Consider the following 22,247-nt stretch of genomic DNA (forward strand, 5'->3'; position numbering starts at 1 on the left):
ATCTGTGTGTCATTCTCTGTCCTACCAGTTCCCAAATGACAGGGAGACTACTTATTATGAATTCTTGTCCTTAATGTAGGCTTGTTTCCAATTAGGTCTAATAACCTGAATTAATCCATAGTTTTAGCCTACATTCTGCCACATACCTCACAAGCTTCTTCCTCCCTGTCTACTAGCAACTCACCAGCATGACTCAATTCCTCCTTCTACTTCCTCTCTCTGCCTAGAAGTCCTGCCTTTACCTCACGCCTAAATATTGTCCATTCAATCCTTCCTAGAACACCAATCATACCAATCTATCTTTACAGTGTACACATATCCCACGACAAATCTACATCTATTTTATAATATGTTTTCATTGTTGTTGTCATTCATGGAACAGTTCACACTTATGATACCCTGCCATTAGAGAACAGACTATCAGAACAAAAAACTACAATAAAAATTGGTCAAAATGTTTAACAGTTTTATTGCACAGACACAGAATGAGAAGACCTGAATTTTAAACAAGCTGATACTTATTTAATATCACAAAAATCATAGGAAAATAATGCATATATAGAGAGTATAATCTCATTACATAAGCAAGCATATGCCAAGAAAGTAAATATGCATCAAAATCTGAAATAGTATGACACTGAATGTTTTTAACACATTATCTTAACATACAGTCAGGAAATGTTATTGCTTAATTTACTCCTACTAGAAATATTTACTTATTCATAATAGTTAATGCTTGAATTGTATGTTAACAACCATGATGCATAAATTCTGTTTACAACAAATGCTTGATGACAATAAAGTTCAAATTTGGATACAATGGTTCTAAATTCATAAGAACTGTAAAGCTGTCTATGCATTGACTAAGCTTTGAAAATTAATTGAAAGATATGAGTCTCTATAATAACTTGGTTAATGTATAAAGATCTGTACAACAAATTAATGTGAGATATACTAAAAAATTTTATGAAATGTACATCACACATGAATTTTTTGATGCTTTCTAAGACTTGAGTTTGTGTGAAAGGACTTGTCACATTCTCTACATTTGTAAGGTTTGTCACCAGTATGGAGTCTGTGGTGAGTGTGAAGAGCTGAGATCCGGGTAACAGACTTGCCACATGCTTGGCATCTGTAAGGTTACTCACCAGAATGAATTCTGTGATGATTATGAAGTGTTGAGACATGGGCAAAAGACTTGCCACATGCTTGACATCTGTATGGTTTCTCACCAGTATGGATTCTGTGATGACTGTGAAGATTTGAGACCTGGGTAAAGGACTTGCCACATGCTTGACATGTGTAAGGTTTCTCACCAGTATGGATTCTGTGATGAGTATAAAGAGTTGAGGCCCTGGTAAAGGACTTGCCACATTCTTGACATCTGAAAGGTTTCTCACCAGTATGGGTTCTGTGATGATTATAAAGTGTTGAGACATGGGCAAAAGACTTCCCACATTCTTGACATGTGTAAGGTTTCTCACCAGTATGGACTCTGTGATGTCTGTGAAGATCTGACACCTGGGTAAAGGACTTGAGACATGCTTGACATGTAAAAGGTTTCTCACCAGTATGGATTCTCTGGTGAGCTTGGAGATTTGCATAATGGGTAAATGATTTGCCACAATCTTTACATTTGTATGCCTTCTCTTTGGGATTAATTCTCTTATACATAGTGAGGCATGCACATTTGTCTAAGCATCTTCCACATTCCATATAGTTGTTTTGACTTTCTTCATTTTGATTGCTTATATAATGCTTCTCTTGTTTCTGATTATGCTGGAACAAAAATAAAGGTGTGTGTTATAATAAAAAAATCTCCTTACAATTATCGTGTATGTATGGCTCTTAGGAAAAACAGTCTTTTATGTATTTAAATAATGAGTAAGCCATATTGTGATTTGATGTTTTGGGACTTTGTTCCTTCAAGATGAGGATTCTGGTAAATAGTCTTCCTAGAGTTCCTAGGAAAAGTTTTAATAACATCATTAAATATGTAAGGCTTCTCACAACTAGAGAAGCTATGATATATTTTCAGTCTCATTTAATTGAGAAAAACCTTCTCATGTATATATCAATTGAATAGCTTGTCACAAAATATAATTATTAATTAACGAAATTAAATATTTAATAGCATATGCATCATTCAGTTCCAGATTTTTCAAAGTTATTTGTAGAATATAAACATGTTTTAAAACATTTTGTTGTTTTTTTTTTTTTCTAAGAAACTTCTTCTGAAAATAATGTGACATCTTTCAAGATAAGGTAGAGATTATTGACATTTTTTGGCAGGGCTACCCAGTGTGGTTGGTGAATACAGATTATTTCAATCATTACATAATCCATCCTCTTTTCTCTCTTCATCCTGAATGTTTTAATTAAATTTATTTATTTATTTATTTAAAATTTCCACCTCCTCCCATCCTCCCATTTCTCTCCCACTCCCCCTACTACCACTACCCCTCTCTCTCCAGTCCTAAGAGCAGTCAGGGTGCCCTGCCTTGTGGGAAGTCCAAGCCCCCTCCCCCCATTCTAGGAAGGTGAGCATCCAAACAGACTAGGCTCCCCAAAAGCCAGTACATGCAGTAGAATCAAAATCTAGTGTCATTATCATTGGCTTCTCAGTCAGCCCTCGTAAGCCACAAGTTTTTTAAGTCACTACTTACAGCTATTCCTGATATCAATTTCTGGATAGGATCTTGTCTATTCTCCTGTGAAAATAGGTCTTGTACTTGATGAAAATAGAAAACTGGAAGAAAGAAAAACATAATTACCTGCACTAGTACACTTACGTGAAACATTTTCAGATCTGCAAGTGACACAGCTTTATTAATATGTAGACCCATATTCAAGGTGGCATATTACAAAAAATAAACTTTAAATCATTCTTTCTAATATAACAATCTTTTTAAGGCAAATGGACAGATCTTTTATAACATACATTAAATAAACTATAAAAATGGAAGGATCGAAGTTATGTTACCTTAGAGATTCCAATCATAATTTTGAGAATTAAGACTATAATGGGTTGAGTGAAATGACCCCATACAATCAGATTTCTGAATACATGGTCTGAAGTTGGTGGACACTTATCGTTAGGATAAAGAGGTATCAACTTACTGGAACACCTATGTACCTGGAGACTGACTTTGAGAATTTTAATGCCCTCAGTTGACAAAAGTGAGCTCTCTTGCTTTCTGTTGTGGTTCTAGATGGGACCTCTCACTGCTGCTCTAGTCCCTTGTCAACCGCTACCTCTGATTCCTCATAATAGATCTTTCTTCTGTATTTTGCCTTTACCTTGGAGTTTTATCACAGCAATTGAAAAGTAAGTATATACAAAGCCAATAACCCAACTGCAAAAAAAAATTTATGTTAATGGATATAAGTTATCTCCACAATCTTTTCAAATGAAGAAATTGAATAATATTAGTAAATACAGAATATTTATTAGTAAAGAAAGAAGAAAATGAAGAACAGGAAGCAGTTATTACTAATTGGTCCACAGGGAATCATGTATGCCACAAGGAAGGGATCAATAAATTTTCAAGGAAATACACTGGGACTGATCTTATCAGAGATATATTTTTATAAAATATATTCTGATTATGACTTTTAATTCCTCAAAAGCCCTGAGATCATTCCCATCTTCACTAATGTCTGAATTTACCCACTTTCTGTCACGTCTTCTAAAGAATGAGAATAAAATAATATAATCAGAGTCAGTGAAATCACACAGGATAAGAGAAGAAAAGGAGACAAAGAAAAAGCACAGTAAACATGTATAGAGAAAGACACACATTTGTCCACACAAAAACTGCATAAAGCAAAACAAGGCAAAACACTAGAAGTTATAATCTACAAAAAGATACCATAAGGTCAAAAAATGAAAACAAATAAATTCCCAAACTAAACACTATGGGGAAAAGGAATGTACAAATACTCCATTGAGTGGTGTTTTTGTTATCCATCAAGTGCTGGGTATGGGGCCTTCCTCTAAGAGTGACTCTTAACCCAGTTCATACTATCTTGAAGAAACTAATTTTCTTGGGGACTTGTGGTCTACTGGAAATAGCTTAGGTAAGATTAGAATTAAAAGCAATCTCTTTGTTAAATGTATTTTTCTAGATTCCTTTATAAAATAAGCTGTCATAGATGAGCGAATTTATCTTAGTATTTACAATTTGATTTTATTGATCAATATATCAGTTTTCAACCATACAATTATGATACAAATGCTGATTATATAACGGCAGAATAATTTAAAATTGTGGATGAGCTTTTTTTTTTCATCTGCTGAGGAAAACTGGAGAGGAGAGTAAGTAGTCATGTGGTCAGAGAGCCTGATATGCAACTCTCTGGGACAGTCCCAGGGAACTGAATCCAGGCCCCCACCAATTCCCTAAGCTTTTTTGGCAACCATGCAGGGTTTGTTCCTGATGCTGGCTTTCTTTACCCCATTCCATCCTGCCCCCAAGCCCGCCTTTTAGTCTGCAAGGTCCTTGGATCCCACAAAATAGCCTGCTTCAGGGCAGAGGGGATCTGAGAGTCTGCTTCAGTGCTGAAGGAACCTAAGAGAGGGCAGACGAAAAAAAAAAAATTCCGAAGTACACAGTCAGTCAGCCACAGCAAAGATGGGACCAAGACACCAAGACTCTGCTGGTCTCATGTGAAGAAAGAGATGGGTAGGCACCAATGAAAGAATTCCTCAAACATCCAGAAAAGCAACATGGTAACACCAGAATCCAGCAAACATGCAACAGGAAGACCTGAACATCCTAAACCAAAAGAAGTAGAAGAAATCGACTTTAAACGTAATTTTATGAAAATTATGGAGACCTTTAAGTAGGAAGTGAAAAACTCTCTTAAAGAAATGGAAAAGACAAAAAAAAAGGTTAGAAAAATTTAATGAATTGCTCAAAAATACCAAAGAAAACGATGAAAATGCAAGAAAACAGGTAAAGGAAACAGTTCAAGACTTGAAGCCAGATACAGAGGTAAGAAAGAAAACACAAACCAAGGGAAGGCTGGATATGGAAAATCTGGGTAATCAATCAGGAACTACCGAGACAAGAATTACCAACAGAATACAAGAGATAGAATAAGGAATCTCAGACACTGAAGATACTATAGAGGAAATAAACTCACTGATTAAAGAACAGAACAAATCCAATAAATTCTAAACACAAAACATCCAGAACATCTGGGACACGCTGAAAAGACCAAACCTAAGAATAATAGGGGTAGAAGAAGGAGCAGAATTACAGCTCAAAGTCCCAGAACATATATTCAACAAAATTATAGAAGAAAACTTTCCCAACCTAAAGAAGGACATCTCTAGGAAGGTACAAGAAGCTTACAGGATCAAAAAATAAAAAATCCAGCAAGTGGCACTGATCCTGTAGCAGGAGATACAATGGAGGGGTAAGTATGTTCCAGACCCGCCACACAAGCCCGGTAAGGGAGCATACAATCTTCCCGCCATCCTTATCTCCCTGGATATTCCGAAGGGGCAGCTTCCCCCAACTAAACCCTCTCTCCTTCTACCCCATCCCTGCTTTCAGCCTGGAACCCCTTCCCTTCCTCTCTCCCTTTTTCGGGGAATAAAATCCTCCAACTCAGCCTGGGTGGGCACCGCCGAGATGGGGCGGTGAGTGCAAATGGGAGGGAGTTCCTTTGTTTTAATAGCCTGCCTGCAGCAAGGTAGGACTGCAGGCAAAGTGATTCCTGGCCAGCAAGGGGCACTAATCCTGTAGCAGAAGACCCAGAGGAGGGAAGAGCCATTGGAGAGCATCTGAAGGAAGAGATGGGCAGGCGCCAAGGCAAGAATTCCTCCAACAATCTTAAAAACAACATGAAAACACCAGATCCCAGCGATCTTACAACACAAGGACTTGAACACCCTATTCCGGAAGAAGAGAAAAACAGTGTCATTATGAAAGCAATAGAGTCTCTCAAACAGGGTATGAATAACTCACTTAAAGAAATAGAAGAGAAATATAACAAAAGTTTGAAGAAATGAGTAAATTCATAAACGATACCCTGGGAAACCAAGAAAAAACAAGCAAACAGGTAATGGAATCAGTTCAAGAATTGAAAACTGAAATAGAGTCAATGAAGAAAACACAAACCGAGGGCCGGCTGGATATGGAAAAGCTAGGTAAACAAACAGAGACTTCTGGAACAAGCATAACCAATAGAATACAAGAGATAGAAGAATGAATCTCAGATTGTGAAGACACCATAGAGAAAATAAATGCTCTGACCAAAGAAAACAGCAAATCCAACAAATTCTCATCACAAAACATTCAGGAAATCTGGGACACAATAAAAAAAACAAATCTAAGAATAATAGGGGTAGAAGAAGGAGAATTGCAGATCAAAGGTCCAGAAAATATATTCAACATAATTATAGAAGAAAACTTTCCCAACCTAAAGAACGATAGTCCTATGAAGGGCCAAGAAGCATACAAAACATCGAAAAGACTGGATCAGAAAAAAACATCCCCTCGCCATATAATAATCAAAACACAAAGCATTCAGAATAAAGAAAGGATATTAAGAGCTGTGAAGGAAAAAGGTCAAGTAACTTATAAAGGTAAACCTATCAGAGATACACCAGACTTTTCTATGGAAATCATGAAAGCCAGAAGGTCCTGGATAGAGGTACTGCAGAAACTAAGAGACCAGGGATGCAAGCCCAGACAACTATACCCAGCCAAGCTATTGTTCACAATCATCGGAGAAAACAAAATATTCCAGGATAAAAACAAATTTAAACAATACGTTGCTACAAATGCAGCCTTACAGAGAATATTAGAAGGAAAATCACAAACCAAGGAAGCCAACATTCCCTACACTACATACAATAACTCAGACATCTAGCAACCCTTCACAAGCACAACTCAAAGAAGGAAAACACATACACTCTACTACCCCATAAAAAAAAAGTGACCAGAGTCAACAACCAGTGGTCATTAATATCACTTAATATCAATAGACTCAATTCACCTATAAAGAGGCACAGACTTAGAGATTGGATACGAAAACAGGATCCAACATTCTGCTGTAAACAAGAAACACACCTCTGATGTGGAAGGGTCTTCTATCTATTGTTATTTTCATTGGTTAATAAAGAGACTGCCTTGGCCCTCTGATAGGACAGAAAATTAGGTAGGCGCAGTAAACAGAACAGAATGCTGGGAAGAGGGCAATGAGGCAGACGCCATGGAGCCCGCCACCAGGTCAGACATGCTGAATCTTTTCCTGTAAGCCACCACCTAATGGTGCTACACAGATTATTAGAAATGGATTAATATCAAGATATGAGAGTTAGTCAGTAACTAACTGTCTAGAGATAATGAGCCAGGCAGTGCGTAAATGAACACAATTTGTGTGTAGTTATTTCCGGGGCTAAGCTAGCCATGCAGGAGCCGGGCGGGACGAAAAGCAGGCCTGCCCGCAGCTCTGAACTCCTCACTGCACACCTCAATCACAAAGACAGACACCTACTCAGAGTAAAGGGTTGGGAAAAGGTTTTCCAAGCAAATGGACCTCAGAAACAAGCGGGTGTGGCCATTCTAATATCTAACAAAATCAACTTCAAACTAAAATCAATCAGAAGAGATGGAGATGGACATTTCATACTCATAACAGGAACAATTCATCAGGAAGAAGTGTCAATTCTGAATATCTATGCCCCTAATATAAAGGCACCCATATATGTAAAAGAAACTCTTCTAGAACTCAAGGTAGTCATCAAACCACCCACACTAATAGTAGGAGGCTTCAACACACCTCTCTCACCAAAGGACAGGTCAATCAGACAGAAACCAAACAGAGAAATAAGAGAATTATTGGAGGTATTGAATCAAATGGACATAACAGACATCTATAAAACACTCCACCCAAATAGGAAAGAATATACCTTCTTCTCTGAAGCTCATGGAACCTTCTTGAAAATTGACCACATAGTCAGTAACAAAGCAAACTACCACAGATACAAAAAAACATTAGTAAACACCTGTGTCTTGTCATATCACCATGGATTAAAGTTAGAATTCAACAACAATGCTACCCCCAGGAAGCCAACAAACTCATGGAAGTTGAACAGTCAACTACTACATCACCCCTGGGTCAAGGAAGAAATAAAGAAAGAAATTAAAGTCTTTCTTGAATTTAATGAAAATAAAGACACAACATACTCAAACCTATGGGACACTATGAAAGCAGTGCTAAGAGGAAAGTTCATAGCACTAAGTGCCCAATTAAAGAAAACGGAGAAAGCACACAATGGAGACTTAACAGGACACTTGAAAGCTCTAGAAAAAAAAGAAGCTGATACACCCAGGAGGAGTAGGAGACTGGAAATTATCAGACTGAGGGCTGAAATCAACAAAATAGAAACACAGAAAACAATCCAAAGAATCAATGAAACAAAAAGCTGGTTCTTGGAGAAAATCAACAAGATCGACAAACCCCTATCCAAACTAATCAAATGGCAGAGAGAGAACATGCAAATTGATAAGATCAGAAATGAAAAGGGGGATATAACCACAGACACAGAGGAAATTCAGAGAATCATTAGATGTTACTACAAAAGTTTATATTCCTCAATGTTGAAAAATGTAAAAGAAATGGACATTTTTTTTAGATAAATACCATATACCAAAGTTGAACCAAGAACAGGTGAACGATCTAAATAGACCTGTTAGTCACGAAGAATTAGAAGCTGTTATCAAAAATCTCTCTACCAAAAAAAGCCCAGGACCAGATGGTTTCAATGCAGAATTCTACCAGAACTTCCAGGAAGAGCTAATACCTATACTCCTTAATGTATTGCACAATATAGAAAGAGAAGAGTCATTGACAAGCTCCTTTTATGAAGCTACAGTTACTCTGATACCAAAACCACACAAAGACACAACAAAGAAAGAGAACTACAGGCCAATCTCACTCATGAACATCGACATGAAAATTCTAAATAAAATCCTGGCAAACCGAATCCAAGAACACATTAGAAAAATTATCCATTATGATCAAGTAGGCTTTATCCCAGAGATGCAGGGCTGGTTCACCATATGCAAATATATCAATGCAATCCATCATATAAATAAACTGAAAGAAAAAACCATATGATCATTTCACTGGATACTGAAAAAGCATTTGACAAAATTCAACACCCATTTATGATAAAGGTGTTGGAGAGACTGGGGATACAAGGATTATACCTAAATATAATAAAAGCAATATATAGCAAGCCGACAGCTAACATCAAATTGAATGGAGAGAAACTCAAAGCCATTCCACCAAAATCAGGAACACGACAAGGCTGTCCACTCTTTCCATACCTCTTCAATATAGCGCTTGAAGTTCTAGCAATAGCAATAAGACAACATAAGGGGATCAAGGGGATTCGAATTGGAAAGGATGAAGTTAAACTTTCGTTATTTGCTGACGATATGATAGTGTACATAAGCGACCCCAAAAACTCTACCAAAGAACTCCTACACCTGACAAACAACTTTAGTAATGTGGCAGGATACAAGATCAACTCCAAAACATGGTTAACCCTCCTATACACAAAGGATAAAGAAGCAGAGAGGGAAATCAGAGAAACATCACCTTTCACGATAGCCCCAAATAGCATAAAATATTTTGGGGTTACTCTAACCAAGGAAGTGAAAGACCTATTTGACGAGAACTTTAAGCCTTTGAAGAAAGAAATTGAGGAGGATACCAGAAAATGGAAAGATCTCCCTTGCTCTTGAATTGGGAGGATCAACATTGTAAAAATGGAGATTCTATCAAAAGCAATCTATAGATTCAATGCAATCCCCATCAAAATCCCATCAAACTTCTTCACAGACCTTGAGAAAACAATAATCAAGTTTTTATGGCAAAACAAAAAACCCAGGATCGCCAAAATAATCTTATACAATAAAGGAACTTTTGGAGACATTACCATCCCTGACTTCAAACTCTATTACAGAGCTACAGTATTGAAAACAGCTTCGTATTGGCATAAGAACAGAGAAGTCGACCTATGGAATCTAATAGAAGACCCAGATATTAACCCACAAACCTATGAACACCTGATTTTCGACAAGGGAGCTAAAGGTATACAATGGAAGAAGGAAAGCATCTTTAACAAATGGTGCTGGCATAATTGGATGTCAACCTGTAGAAGAATGAAAGTAGATTCATATCTATCACCATGCACAAAACTCAAGTCCAAATGGATTAAAGACCTCAACATTAATCTGACTACTTTGAACCCGATAGAAGAGAAAGTGGGAAGTAGTCTACAAGATATAGGCACAGGAGACTACTTCCTAAGTAGAACCCCAGTAGCATAGACAATAAGAGAATCAATGAATAAATGGGACCTCCTGAAACTGAGAAGCTTCTGTAAAGCAAAGGACACAGACAGCAAGACAAAAAGGCTACCTTCTGACTGGGAGAAGATCTTCACCAACCCCTCATCAGACAAAGGTCTGATCTCCAAAATATACAAAGAACTCAAGAAACTATACACTAAAACTCTAATTAACCCAATTAAAAAATGGGGTGCTAATCTGAACAGAGAATTCTCAACAGAAGAAGTTCGAATGGTCAAAAGACACTTAAGGTCATGCTCAACCTCCTTAGCGATCAGGGAAATGCAAATCAAAACAACTTTGTGATACTATCTTACACCTGTCAGAATAGCTAAAGTCAAAAACACCAATGATAGCCTATGCTGGAGAGGATGTGGAGTGAGGGGAACACTCATCCATTGTTGGGGGGAATGCAAACAAACTTGTGCAGCCACTGTGGAAATCAGTGTGGCAGTTTCTCAGGAAACTGGGAATCAACCTCCCTTAGGACCCAGCAATTTCACTCTTGGGAATATATCCAAGAGATGCCCTATCATACTACAAAAATATTTGTCCAACTATGTTCATAGCTGCACTATTTGTAATAGCCAGAACCTGGAAACAACCTAGGTGCCCCTCAATAGAAGAATGGTTAATGAAGGTGTGCAACATATACACATTAGAGTTTTACTCAGCGGTAAAAAACAATGACATCTTGAGGATGGAAACAGAAAACCCTTTACTGAGTGAGGTAACCCAGACCCCAAAAGAGGAATATGGTATTTATTCACTCATAAGTGGATTCTTGCCATAACTAAAGGTCTTTGAGTCTATAATTCGTGATCCTAGAGAAGCTAAATAAGAAGGTGAACCTGAAGAAAATCATATAGTTATCCTCCTGGATATTAGAAGTAGACAAGATTGCCAGGCAAACTTGGGTGCACGGGGCGTGCGGGGGTGGAAAGAAGGGGAGATGGTTAGGGAGAGGAGAGAGGGGGAGTATTGGGGATGGCTTGCGGGAATGGAAGGGGGGGAGGGAGGAAGGATAGATATGGAAGCAGGGAAGTTTATACCTCAACTAAGGGAGCCATTTTACGGTATGCAACAGACCTGATTCTGGAAAGGTTCCCAGGCCCAAGGAGAGGTCCCCATATTGTTCCCTGGGCAGCAGAGGTGAGGGTACCTGAACTGGCCTGGGCCCATAACCATACTGATGAATATTTTGCATGTCACCAAAGAACCTTCATATGGCGAAGGATGGAGATAGAGACAGAGACACATATTGGAACACTGGACTTAACTCCCTAGGTCCAAATGAGAAGCAGAGGGAGGGAGATTGTGAGCAACAAAAGCAGAACCAGAGGGAATCTTCATCTGAAGATGAATGGAGATAGAGATGGGGACCCCCATTGGAGCACTGGACTGAGCCCCCAAGGTCCAATTGAAGAGCAGAAGGAAGGAGAACATGAAAAAGGATGTCAGGACCGTGAAGGGTGAGTTCACCCACTGATATAAGGGGACTGATGGAATGAGAGCTCACCAAGGCCAGCTGGACTGTGACTGAACGAGCATGTGATCAAACCGGATTCTCTGAATGTGGCTGAAATGGGGGCTGACTGAGAAGCCATTGACAATGGCACTGGGTCTTGATTAGTTTGCATGAACTGGCTTTTCGGGATCCTGGTCTGTTTGGATGCTCTCCTTCCTGGACCTGGAGGGAGTGGGGAGGAACTTGGATTTCCCACAGGGCAGGAAACCCTGACTGCTTTTGGGAAAGGGGAGGGAGGAGGAGAGGGAGTGGGGGGAGCGGGAGCAGGGGGAGGGGGTGAGCGGGAGTGGGAGGGTATTGGGAGGAGGGGAGGAAGTGGAAATTCTTTAAATAAATAAATAATGAAAAAATAAAAATAAAGAAAAAATCCCCTCACCATATAATAATGAAAAAACACAAACACGCAGAATAAAAAACAAATTAAGAGCTACAAAGGAAAAAGGTCAAGTAACAAATAAAGGTAAACCTATCAGAATTACATCTGACTTTTCAATGGAAACCATGAAAGCCAGAAGGTCTTGGACAGATGTGCTGCAAACAATACGAGATCATGGATGCAAACTCAGACTACTATACCCACTCCCAGAAAGCCTACAAACTCAGAAAAACTGAACAGTCAACTACTGAACCACCCCTGGGTCAAGAAAAAAATAAGAAAGAAATTAAAGTCTTCCTTGAATTCAATGAAAACATATCCAAACCTATGGGACACTATGAAAGCAGTGGTAAGAGGAAAATTCAAAACACTAAGTGCCAAATTAAGGATAGTCACAAATAGAATAAAGTATCTTGGGGTAACTCTAACCAAGGAAGTGAAACATCTATTTGACAAGAACTTTAAGGCTTTGAAGAAAGAAACTGAAGAGGATACCAGAAAATGGAAGGATCACCCATGCTATTGGATTGATAGGACTAACATAGTAAAAATGGCAATCCTACCAAAGGCAATCTATAGATTTAATGCAATCCCCACCAAAATACCAACAAAATTCTTCACAGACCATGAGAGAACAATAATCCACTTTATATGGAAAAACAAAACAAAACAAAACAGTATAGCAAAACAATACTATATAATAAAGGAACTTCTGGAGGCATTACCATCCCTGACATTAAACTGTATTACAGAGCTACAGTAATGAGAACAGCTCGTACTAGCATAAAAACCAAGACGTTGATGAAGGAAATCGAATTGAAGACCAAGATATTAATCCTCAAACCTATGAACACCTGATCTTTGACAAAGAAGCTAAAATCATACAATGGAAGAAAGAAAGCGTCTTCAGCAAATGGTGCTGGCATGACTGGATATCAACCAGTTATGTAGAAGAATGTAAATAGACCCATCTCTATCACCATGCACAAAATCTCAAGTCCAAATGGATTAAAGACCTCAATATAAATCCGATCACACTGAACCAGATAGAAGATAAAGTGGGAAGTAGCCTGCAATACATGGGCACAGGAGACTACTTCCTACGCATAACCCAGTAGTACAGACAATAAGAGCAACAATGAATAAATGGGACCTCCTGAAACTGAGAAGCTTCTGTAAAGCAAAGGACAAAGTCATTAGACAAATAGGCAACATACTGAATGGGACAGATCTTCACCAACCCCGCATCAGACAAAGGTCTGATCTCCAAAATATATAAAGAACTCAAGAAACTAGACATTAAAATTCTAATTAACCCAATGAAAAAAATGGGGTACTGAACTGAACAAAGAATTCTCAACAGAAGAATTTCAAATGGCCAAAAGATACTTAAGCACATGTTCAACTTACTCAGCGATCAGGAAAATGCAAATCAAAACAACTTTGAGATACTATCTTACACCTGTCAGAATAACTAAAATCAAAAACAGGAATGACAGCTTATGCTGGAAAGGATGAGGAGTAAGGGGAACATTCATCCATTGCTGGTGGGAATGCAAACTTGTGCAACTACTTTGGAAATCAGTGTTACAGTTTCTCAGAAAATTGGAAGTCAACTTACCTCAGGATCAAGCAATACCACTCTTGGGAATATAAACAAGAGATGCCCAATCATACTACAAAAGCATTTGTTCAACCATGTTCATAGCAGCACTATTTGTAATAGCCAGAACCAGTAAACAACCTAGGTGCCCCTCAATGGAAGAATGGATAAAGAAAGTGTGGCACATCCACACATTAGAGTTATACTCAGTGGTAAAAAACAATGATATCTTGAATTTTGTATGCAAATGGATGGGAATAGAAAACACTATCCCAAGTGAGATACCCCAGACCCAAAAATACGAATATGGTATGTACTCACTCATTAGTGGATTCCAGCCATAAACAAAGGACATTGAGCCTATAGTTTGGGATCCTAGAGAAGCTAAGTAATAAGATAACCCCCCCAAAAAACATATATAGATCCTTCTGGAAATTGGAAGCAGATAGATAAGATTGCTAGGCAAAAGTCTGGAGCATTAGGGTGGGGGCTTCTTAGGGGGAAGGGGAGAGTGGGAGAGAGAAGGAAGAAGGGGAGGGTTGGGGATTGCTTGAGGGAGTGGAATGGTTAAGATGGAGGAAGGACGGATATGAGAGCAGCGAAGAAGATATCTTAATTAAGAGAGCCATTTTGGGGTTGGCAATAGGCTTGGCTCTAGAGGGGTTCCAGGTGTCCATGGGGATGTCCCCAGCTAGGAACCTGGGCAGTGGAGAAGGAGGTACCTGAACTGACCTTGTCCCGTAGTCAGACTGATGACTATCTTGAATATCTCACAGAATGATGGATGGCGATAGAGGCAGAGACCCACAATGGAGCACTGGACTGAGCTCCCAAGGTCCAGTTGAAGAGAGGAAGGAAAGACAATATGAACAAAGAAGTCAGGACCACAAGGGGTTGGTCCAACCACTGAGACAGCGTGCCTGGGCTAATGGGAACTCACCAAATCCAGCTGGACTGGGACTGAAGGAGCATGGGATCAAACTGGACCCTCTGAATGTGCCTGACAATTGATGCAGAATGAGGGGCCAATGATAATGGCACTGGGATTTGTCTCTACTGCATATACTGGCTTTTTGGGATCCTAGTCTATTTGGATGCACACCTTCCTAAGCCTGGATGGAGGGGGGGGCTAGGACTTCCCTCAGGGCAGGGTACCTTGCCCTCTCTTAGGACTGAAGGGGGAATGGGGAGGGTGCTCGGGAGAGAAGTGGGAGGAGGGGAGGAAGTGGAAATTTTGATTGCTATTATTTATAAAATAATAAGAGAAAATAAAATAAATAAAATTGTGGATGATAATACTCCACATATAGTTTTATTTTTCATGATTGTTTAAACTATTTTGAGTTTTTTATTTTTCTGTATCCATATGTTGCTGAAGACTGTCTTTTTGCAATCTTCATAGTAAGGCAGGAAGTCATGAATGACTATAAGAAAATAGTACTTTCTGTACACAACATGACAGCTGCCCATAAGAACTCAAGTGATTAGGATAGCATGCATCAGACCTGAGCAAGTTCAAGCCTGATTAATATTCTAGGAAGAATGGCTGATGGGATTTGGAATCCCAAGCCTTGTTGAGAAGTTCCTATCATCTTTAAAATGATTGGAGAAAGGACATTAAGCTTATTTTAAAAATGTGTATAACTCCTGATAGTTCAATCATATGCAGGCCATTCTCAATACCCAGGATTGTATGGGAATTACAGATTGAACTCTAAGTATAAATAAAAATGGGGGAAAAAAAAATCAAAGATATCTGGAGGAAGCAGAACATGTGAAGAGTTGGGTAGTTGAATATGATCAAAAGTCATTGTGAGGCATTCAAAATAATAAAAGTATATATGAATAATAAAAGTATATATGAATAATAAAAGTATATACAAATTTGCTTCTCCAAGCAAACTCAAATATAGATAGAGATAAATACACAAAGGAAAACACAACCTTTATGTGGAAAGCAACATAAATTTTGATATTCAGAGATTTTCAGATATTAAAATAGACCAATAACATGTAAAAATAAACAGCTCTTAGTTTCCAATGAATATTTTGCAGAAATAGAAAAAGCTATCTTTGAAATTCTGTAGATTTTAATGCAAAGAACGAATTCAATAATCTTCCAAAATGAGCAAAACTATAAAATTTATATTTTCTGATTTTATGTGATTCTAACAAACAGTGAAAAACGCATAATACTATCATAAGTACAAAGAAGCAGACATGAATTGTACAGAGAAGTATTCTTTGAAACACTGTGAAAAGTTTTTTCATGCTAATTTTCATTTCAATATTGTTCATTTCAGGACCTGGTGGCATTCAAGCATATGGCAATAAATCATCTTACTTCTGCTTTATATCATAATTAAAGTTAATTATTCAACGTCAATCTTTACGCCATTTTATGTGAATGAGACTTAGAAAGAAATTTAGAATAATTATTCAATGTGAATTTTTATACCATTTCAGGTAAAGATCTTTGCAAATCCCACTTCAGGACAGAATTCCTCCATGCCCTGTTTCCCACATGTGCTAATACTTTCTGTGGCTTACCATTTTCATTGCCTTCTTTCTCTCCTATGTTCACATTCCAGGGCTCTTTGCTTTGTTCAAGGGAGCTGATCAGGTCTGGTTTTGACACTGAAATACCTGAATATTAGAAGAGATATATGCGTATAACTTGGGATAATAGTAAAAACATGGATTTCTAATAAACCACTGTACTGACTATATAAGATGGTATATAACATAAAATTCCAAATATAATTACCTAATTGCTGTCTCCCAATATTTTAAAACACTCAAAAGCAATTTGTTAGTATTCTGTACTTTGAGTTTCTTTGTAAATTACTACTGAATCTAATGCAAATATGTAATGAATCATTAAGTTACAAATCAATATATAATCTATGATATGTCTGAAAAATAAAATGTATTATAAATGTTTGAATGATGACTGCCATCTCCAAGAGTCAGGAGTATATTGACAAGATAAAGTAACACATTTAAGATAAGTAACAAGATAAGTAACAAGATAAAGAACATTGTGTTCTAAATGATGAACTCTAAGATTTTTATTAAATTGACATGTGAAAGTGAGGCAGATAATTCAGACATAAGTGTAAAACACAGTTATAGGAAACAATTATAAGAAGGAATCATGAAAGAAAAGAGTCTCACCCGCAGAGACCATGTTACTGTAGTTCTCCAACATGACTTCCCTGTACAGAGCCCTCTGTGCAAAGTCGAGGCAGTCCCACTCATCTGGAGAGAAATCAATGGCCACATCCTGGAATGTTAAGATTCCCTGTCATGAAAGGAAAGAGTTTATCAAGTGCCCAGGTAAAAATTTCTTTACTTAGACTATGGATACAAGAATTTATTACAAAACTTGAAGTGCTCTTGATTAGCATTATTCTAAAAGACATACTCCAAATTATAGTCTACACAGAAAATCTGTGTGCTGGAAATATTAAACCAAGAAGGACAAACTTAAGCTGTAGATGTACAGGCAGAAAAGGGGTATGTGAATGGGAGCCAGACTATCTTCCTATGAAGTTCCAGACTTCACCATTTAAGGGCATCTATTCTCATGGCAAACTATTTCTTTGGGAACCACAGGTTGAAGAACCATGAGCTGTAAAGTTGCAACCATGCCTGCATGCACAGTTGTCAAATGAAAATATGTCAAAAGTAAGATGTGTTGTAAGGGACAAAATTGCCATATCCTAGAATGAAGCAGAAATTCTCACTGCAAATTATTTCAATGACAACAGTGGGAAAGACCATGAAAGAGATGACACCTGTGTGTGGCAAGCTGGGAAGAGACTGACTTCTAATGCCTTAATAAGTAGTGGGAACACTGTGGACAGATTTAGAAAGTAAAACTGAGGTGGTAGATTGCATAACTGATCCATGACATGGATCAGCTGACATTCAAAGCTGACTCTCTCCTGAAGCTTCAGGGTTCCATCATTGCTTCAAGAACACAATATGAGGGCTGGAGAGATAGCTCAGTGGTTAAGAGTATATTGTCTGTTCTTCCAAAGGTCCTGAGTTCAATTCCCAGCAACCACATGGTGGCTCACAACCATCTGTAATGAGGTCTGGTGCCCTCTTCTGGCCTGCAGGCATACATGCAGACAGAATATTGTATACATAATAAATATTTAAAAAAAATAAAAAACTTTTAAAATAAAAACACAAGATGAGTATGAGAACTAAATTGCAATAAGTTACTCATCAAAATTTACTAAGAAATCAATAAAAACACCAACAAAAATGTTGACTCAACCTCTCTGGGAACAGCAGTCACATAAATTTGATATTCCAACATTACAAACTGCACCTTGCCCTTCATATACTTTTCTACAAGAATCTTCAAGGGAAAGATAGGAAGAAAAGGACAAATCACCAAGTACATGCCCTGTTTGACAGTGTAGTTATATTATACATTGTACATTTCATTATTGTCTTTCTCCTATTCTAATTCTTGAACATATTCACTCTCAGTTAACTACATCTTAATAATTTTCTTTTATGTTTCATACTTTTGTATTGTATGTGTTTCTGTATTACACAGTTTTCTTCCATTATTCCAGTTAAAATCTGTGTAATTTACTCTCATTCCTAAATTATTTTTTCTGCCTCCTTCCAACTTTTACCTCTCACATTATTTCTGCAGTCCTTCATAGTTTTACTGATTTTTAAACACTGTGGATACTATAATACAGCTACAGTTTTCATCAATGTGCATTTTTTCTTTATTTATCATTAGTTGTTTTAATACTGATTTCCATTCTCAACTAAATGATTTTAGTTCCTAATATTAGCAGTAAGGTTAATAAAGTCATGATCTAATATCATTATTTTTAATCAAAATCAATTCACAGTACCAGAAACTACAACTCTGATTGCAAGTGTTCATTGTAAGGACTCACTTGACAGGTTCAAGGTCTTTGCTTTATTCTATACTATGCATGCTAAGTCCTCACTGTGACTCTTCTTGTATATCCTGATGTTGCCATGTGTTGTAGCAATCTTGCTTTAAAAGAATACACAGGTATTTTTACAGTGGGTATATTCAACAAGTGAGGTTGTTCTATAACTTATTAATCTACACTTAGAATATCTTGAACAAGCCCCGTGTCACAGAGTAAGTGATTTTGGAAAGAGATCTGGAAAGCTCATACCTATGTGAGACATCTATATTACCTCCAAAGACGAGGGAACATTACAAGAGAGATATGGGAAAGCATAAAGGAGCAAGAGGATTTGAAGGAGTCAATAGAAATGCTGTGTTCTGGATATGACAGTAAATAAAATATGAACTTTAAACCAACAGCCATAAAATGCCTGCAGAAAATTGAAGTTTTCAATATTCCCTTCTGGATAGAAGAAGGGCTTATGAGGACTTCTACTTTACTGAGAAGCAACTGAGTCCAGATGGTTGCATGCAGAGGAGATGTCATTTTCTTCAGTAAAGTAGTCACAGGTAAATTTGCCATGCTCCAGTAAAAAGTGCCTTAACCATTTTCATTCAATAATCTTTTAAAATTTAGTGGGTCCGAAATGAACTTGAGCACGTGGTAAGTACTAGTTGCATAAAAGTTTATCAACTGGATTTTTAAGAAATCAGGAAAAGACAATGGAGATAAATATTATCACAATAAATTATATACATGGGTGAATGGTCAAAAGAAGACAACATTATGAATTTAAGAATTAAGGAAATAAAAACAAAAAGATCAATGTAGTAATTAAGAGTCACAAAGAGGCAATCCCTACAAGGCAAAACCCTGGGCCCCTCCCCAATCTGTGTCAGCTCCTGTGGCCAACCAGCAGGCATACACTAATATGAGGACAATACAACACGCCACTCTCCCCAATAGACAGGTCAATCAGACAGAAACTTAACAGAGAAATAAGAGAACTAATAGATGTCATGACACAAATGGACTTAACAGATATCTACAGAACATTTCACCAAAACACAAAAGGATATACCTTTTTCTAAGCACAAAGAACCTTCTCTAAAATTTACCACATGCTCAGTAACAAAGCAAACCTCAACAGATTAAAAAAAAAATAGGAATAACCACTGTATCTCATTGGATCACCATGGTATAAAGTTAGAATTAACAATACTAATTGCAGAAAGCCTATAAACGCTTGGAAATTGAACAATGCTCAACTGAACGACCCCTGGGTCAAGAAAGACATTAAAGACTTCCTAGAATTCAACAAAAATGAAGGCACAGCGTACCCAAAACTATGGGACACTATGAAAGCTGTGCTAAGAGGAAAGTTCACAGCACTAAATGCCTACAAAGAGAAAGTGGAGAAAGCTCACACTAGTGACTTAACAGCACACTTGAAAGGTCTAGAACAAAAAGAAACAGACTTACCCAAGAAAACAATACCAAGAATCAATGAAACAAAGAGCTAGTTCTTTGAGAAAATCAACAAGATAGAAAAACCCGTATCCAAATTAATCAAAAAGCAGAGAAAAATATTCAAATTAACAAAATCAGAAATGAAAATGGGGACATTACAATTGACACTGAGGAAATCCAGAGAATCATTAGGTCATACGACAAAATTCTGTACTCCACAGAATTCGAAAATGTAAAAGAAAAGGTCACTTTTCTGGATAAGTGTCACATACCAAAATGAAATCATGATCAGGGGGAACAATTTAAATAATCTATAACATACAAAGAAATAGAAGTTGTCATCAAAAGTCTCCAAACGCTCCGCCACACCAAAAAAAAACAGAGTCCAATGATTTTAGCGCAACATTTAACCAGAACTTCAGAGAAGATGATAACATAGCCTATTTAAGAGCTCTATGTTGACTGAATTTTCTGTACTGCCTGGATCCCTCAATCGTTAATTCCCAAAGAAATCACACAGAGGTCTACATTAGTTATAAACTGATTGGCCCATTAGCTCAGGCTTCTCATTGACTCTTATAACTTATATTAGCTCATTATTCTTATCTTTGTTAGCCACATGGCTCGGTACCTTATTCGGCGAGGCAGTCATATCTTGCTTCTTCTGTGGCTAGACGAGGACTGCTGAAAAGGACTTCCTTCTTCCTAGAATTCTCCTGTTCTCATCGACCCACCTCTACTTCCTGTCTGGTTGTCCCGCCTATATTTCCTGCCTGGTGAGTGGCCAAACAGCGTTTATTTAAAATATAATTGACAGAACACAGACCATTGTCCCACACCACTTCCCCTCTTCTTTTTTTTTTTTAAAAAAAAAAAAACAAACCAAGAACTCTGAATCTAATATCCTTTGTTTTTCTCCTGACCATTAGCCATAACAACTTGTAACAAAAATTCTAAACAAAGGAAAATATCCACAGCCCATTTTTTGGGAATGTGGGCATAGTTTTCAGGCTATATCCTGCTAGTTGGGTGAACTGATAATCTTAGGGCAGCCTAAAGAAAATTTAGAATTATGATCAAATCCTGACTGGAGTATCCTGTGACGCTTGATCATCTCAGGTAGCATCTTGAATCCGTTCTGGATGTAGAACTCAGACACCTGGGCCATCCACTCCTACCGGGGATTTCTCAGGTGGTCTTCCTTGATCAAACCTGATTTTTCTTAACTCAGAATGAATCTATAGCCTCACATTTTCTGTGGAAACAAAAGCAAAACCTCTTCTGCAAAGTAACATATCTTTTGACTTCAATTTTGAAGTCAAGGTATATTCAAATTACCTATCTTGGATTAGTTTAGCAGCATTTATAAGCAAATATTTTTTAGCAGCTGTTGCTCCTTCCTTAGCCATTCAAACAACTCAAAGAGAGCATAATAACATACAGTATCCAGACTTTCTCTGTATTTTTAATTTTTATGTGGCATTATTTTAACCTCTATTTCTTTTATTTTTAATTTTTGGCTTTTTGAGACAGGGTTTCTCTATGTATCTTTGTCCTGGAACCTACTCTGTAGACCAGGCTATCCTTGAATTGAGAGATCTGCCTGCTTCTGCCTCCCAAGTGCTGGGATTAAAGGTGTATGCGGCCACATCTTGAACTCGCAGAGGTCTATCTACCTCTGCCTCCCAAGTGTTGGGATTAAAAGTGTGTGCCACCACACCCAACTACTTTCTCTCTCTAAGGACTTTAACGTTTTGCTTTTCTCTCCCAAGTCTGCATATATTTTTAACATACTGTAAAGCATTTAGAGGTTTTCTTTGTCTTTGAATCACTCTTTACTGTGTATCTCTCTTTTTCTGACCCCGTGAGTCTTTAATTTGCTAAGCAATATGAAAGGATTAAAGCTGTGGCTTTGACAGTTGGATCCAGCCATTCCTTAGCTTTCTGAGATTCCAGCCTCATGGCAGAG

At 37.6% G+C, this 22,247-nt stretch overlaps 1 protein-coding gene across 1 annotated transcript in view; it reads right to left on the reverse strand.

The window, feature by feature from the left end:
* Window positions 1–445: 445 nt before the first annotated feature.
* The window catches only part of LOC146895565 (uncharacterized), a 49,307-nt gene continuing 27,505 nt past the window's right edge, over window positions 446–22,247 (reverse strand). The window contains exons 7-10 of the mRNA XM_085685287.2: window positions 17,064–17,190; window positions 16,437–16,532; window positions 2,667–2,749; window positions 446–1,779 (exon numbers count right to left, since the gene is read on the reverse strand). Coding sequence (XP_085541413.2) covers window positions 1,141–1,779; window positions 2,667–2,749; window positions 16,437–16,532; window positions 17,064–17,190 — 945 coding nt within the window. The 3' untranslated portion in view covers window positions 446–1,140. The remainder of the gene's footprint in view (window positions 1,780–2,666; window positions 2,750–16,436; window positions 16,533–17,063; window positions 17,191–22,247) is intronic.

This window comes from Myodes glareolus, chromosome 2 (assembly GCF_982192425.1).
Source record: "Myodes glareolus chromosome 2, mMyoGla1.1, whole genome shotgun sequence".
NCBI classification, from domain to species: Eukaryota; Metazoa; Chordata; class Mammalia; order Rodentia; family Cricetidae; genus Myodes; species Myodes glareolus.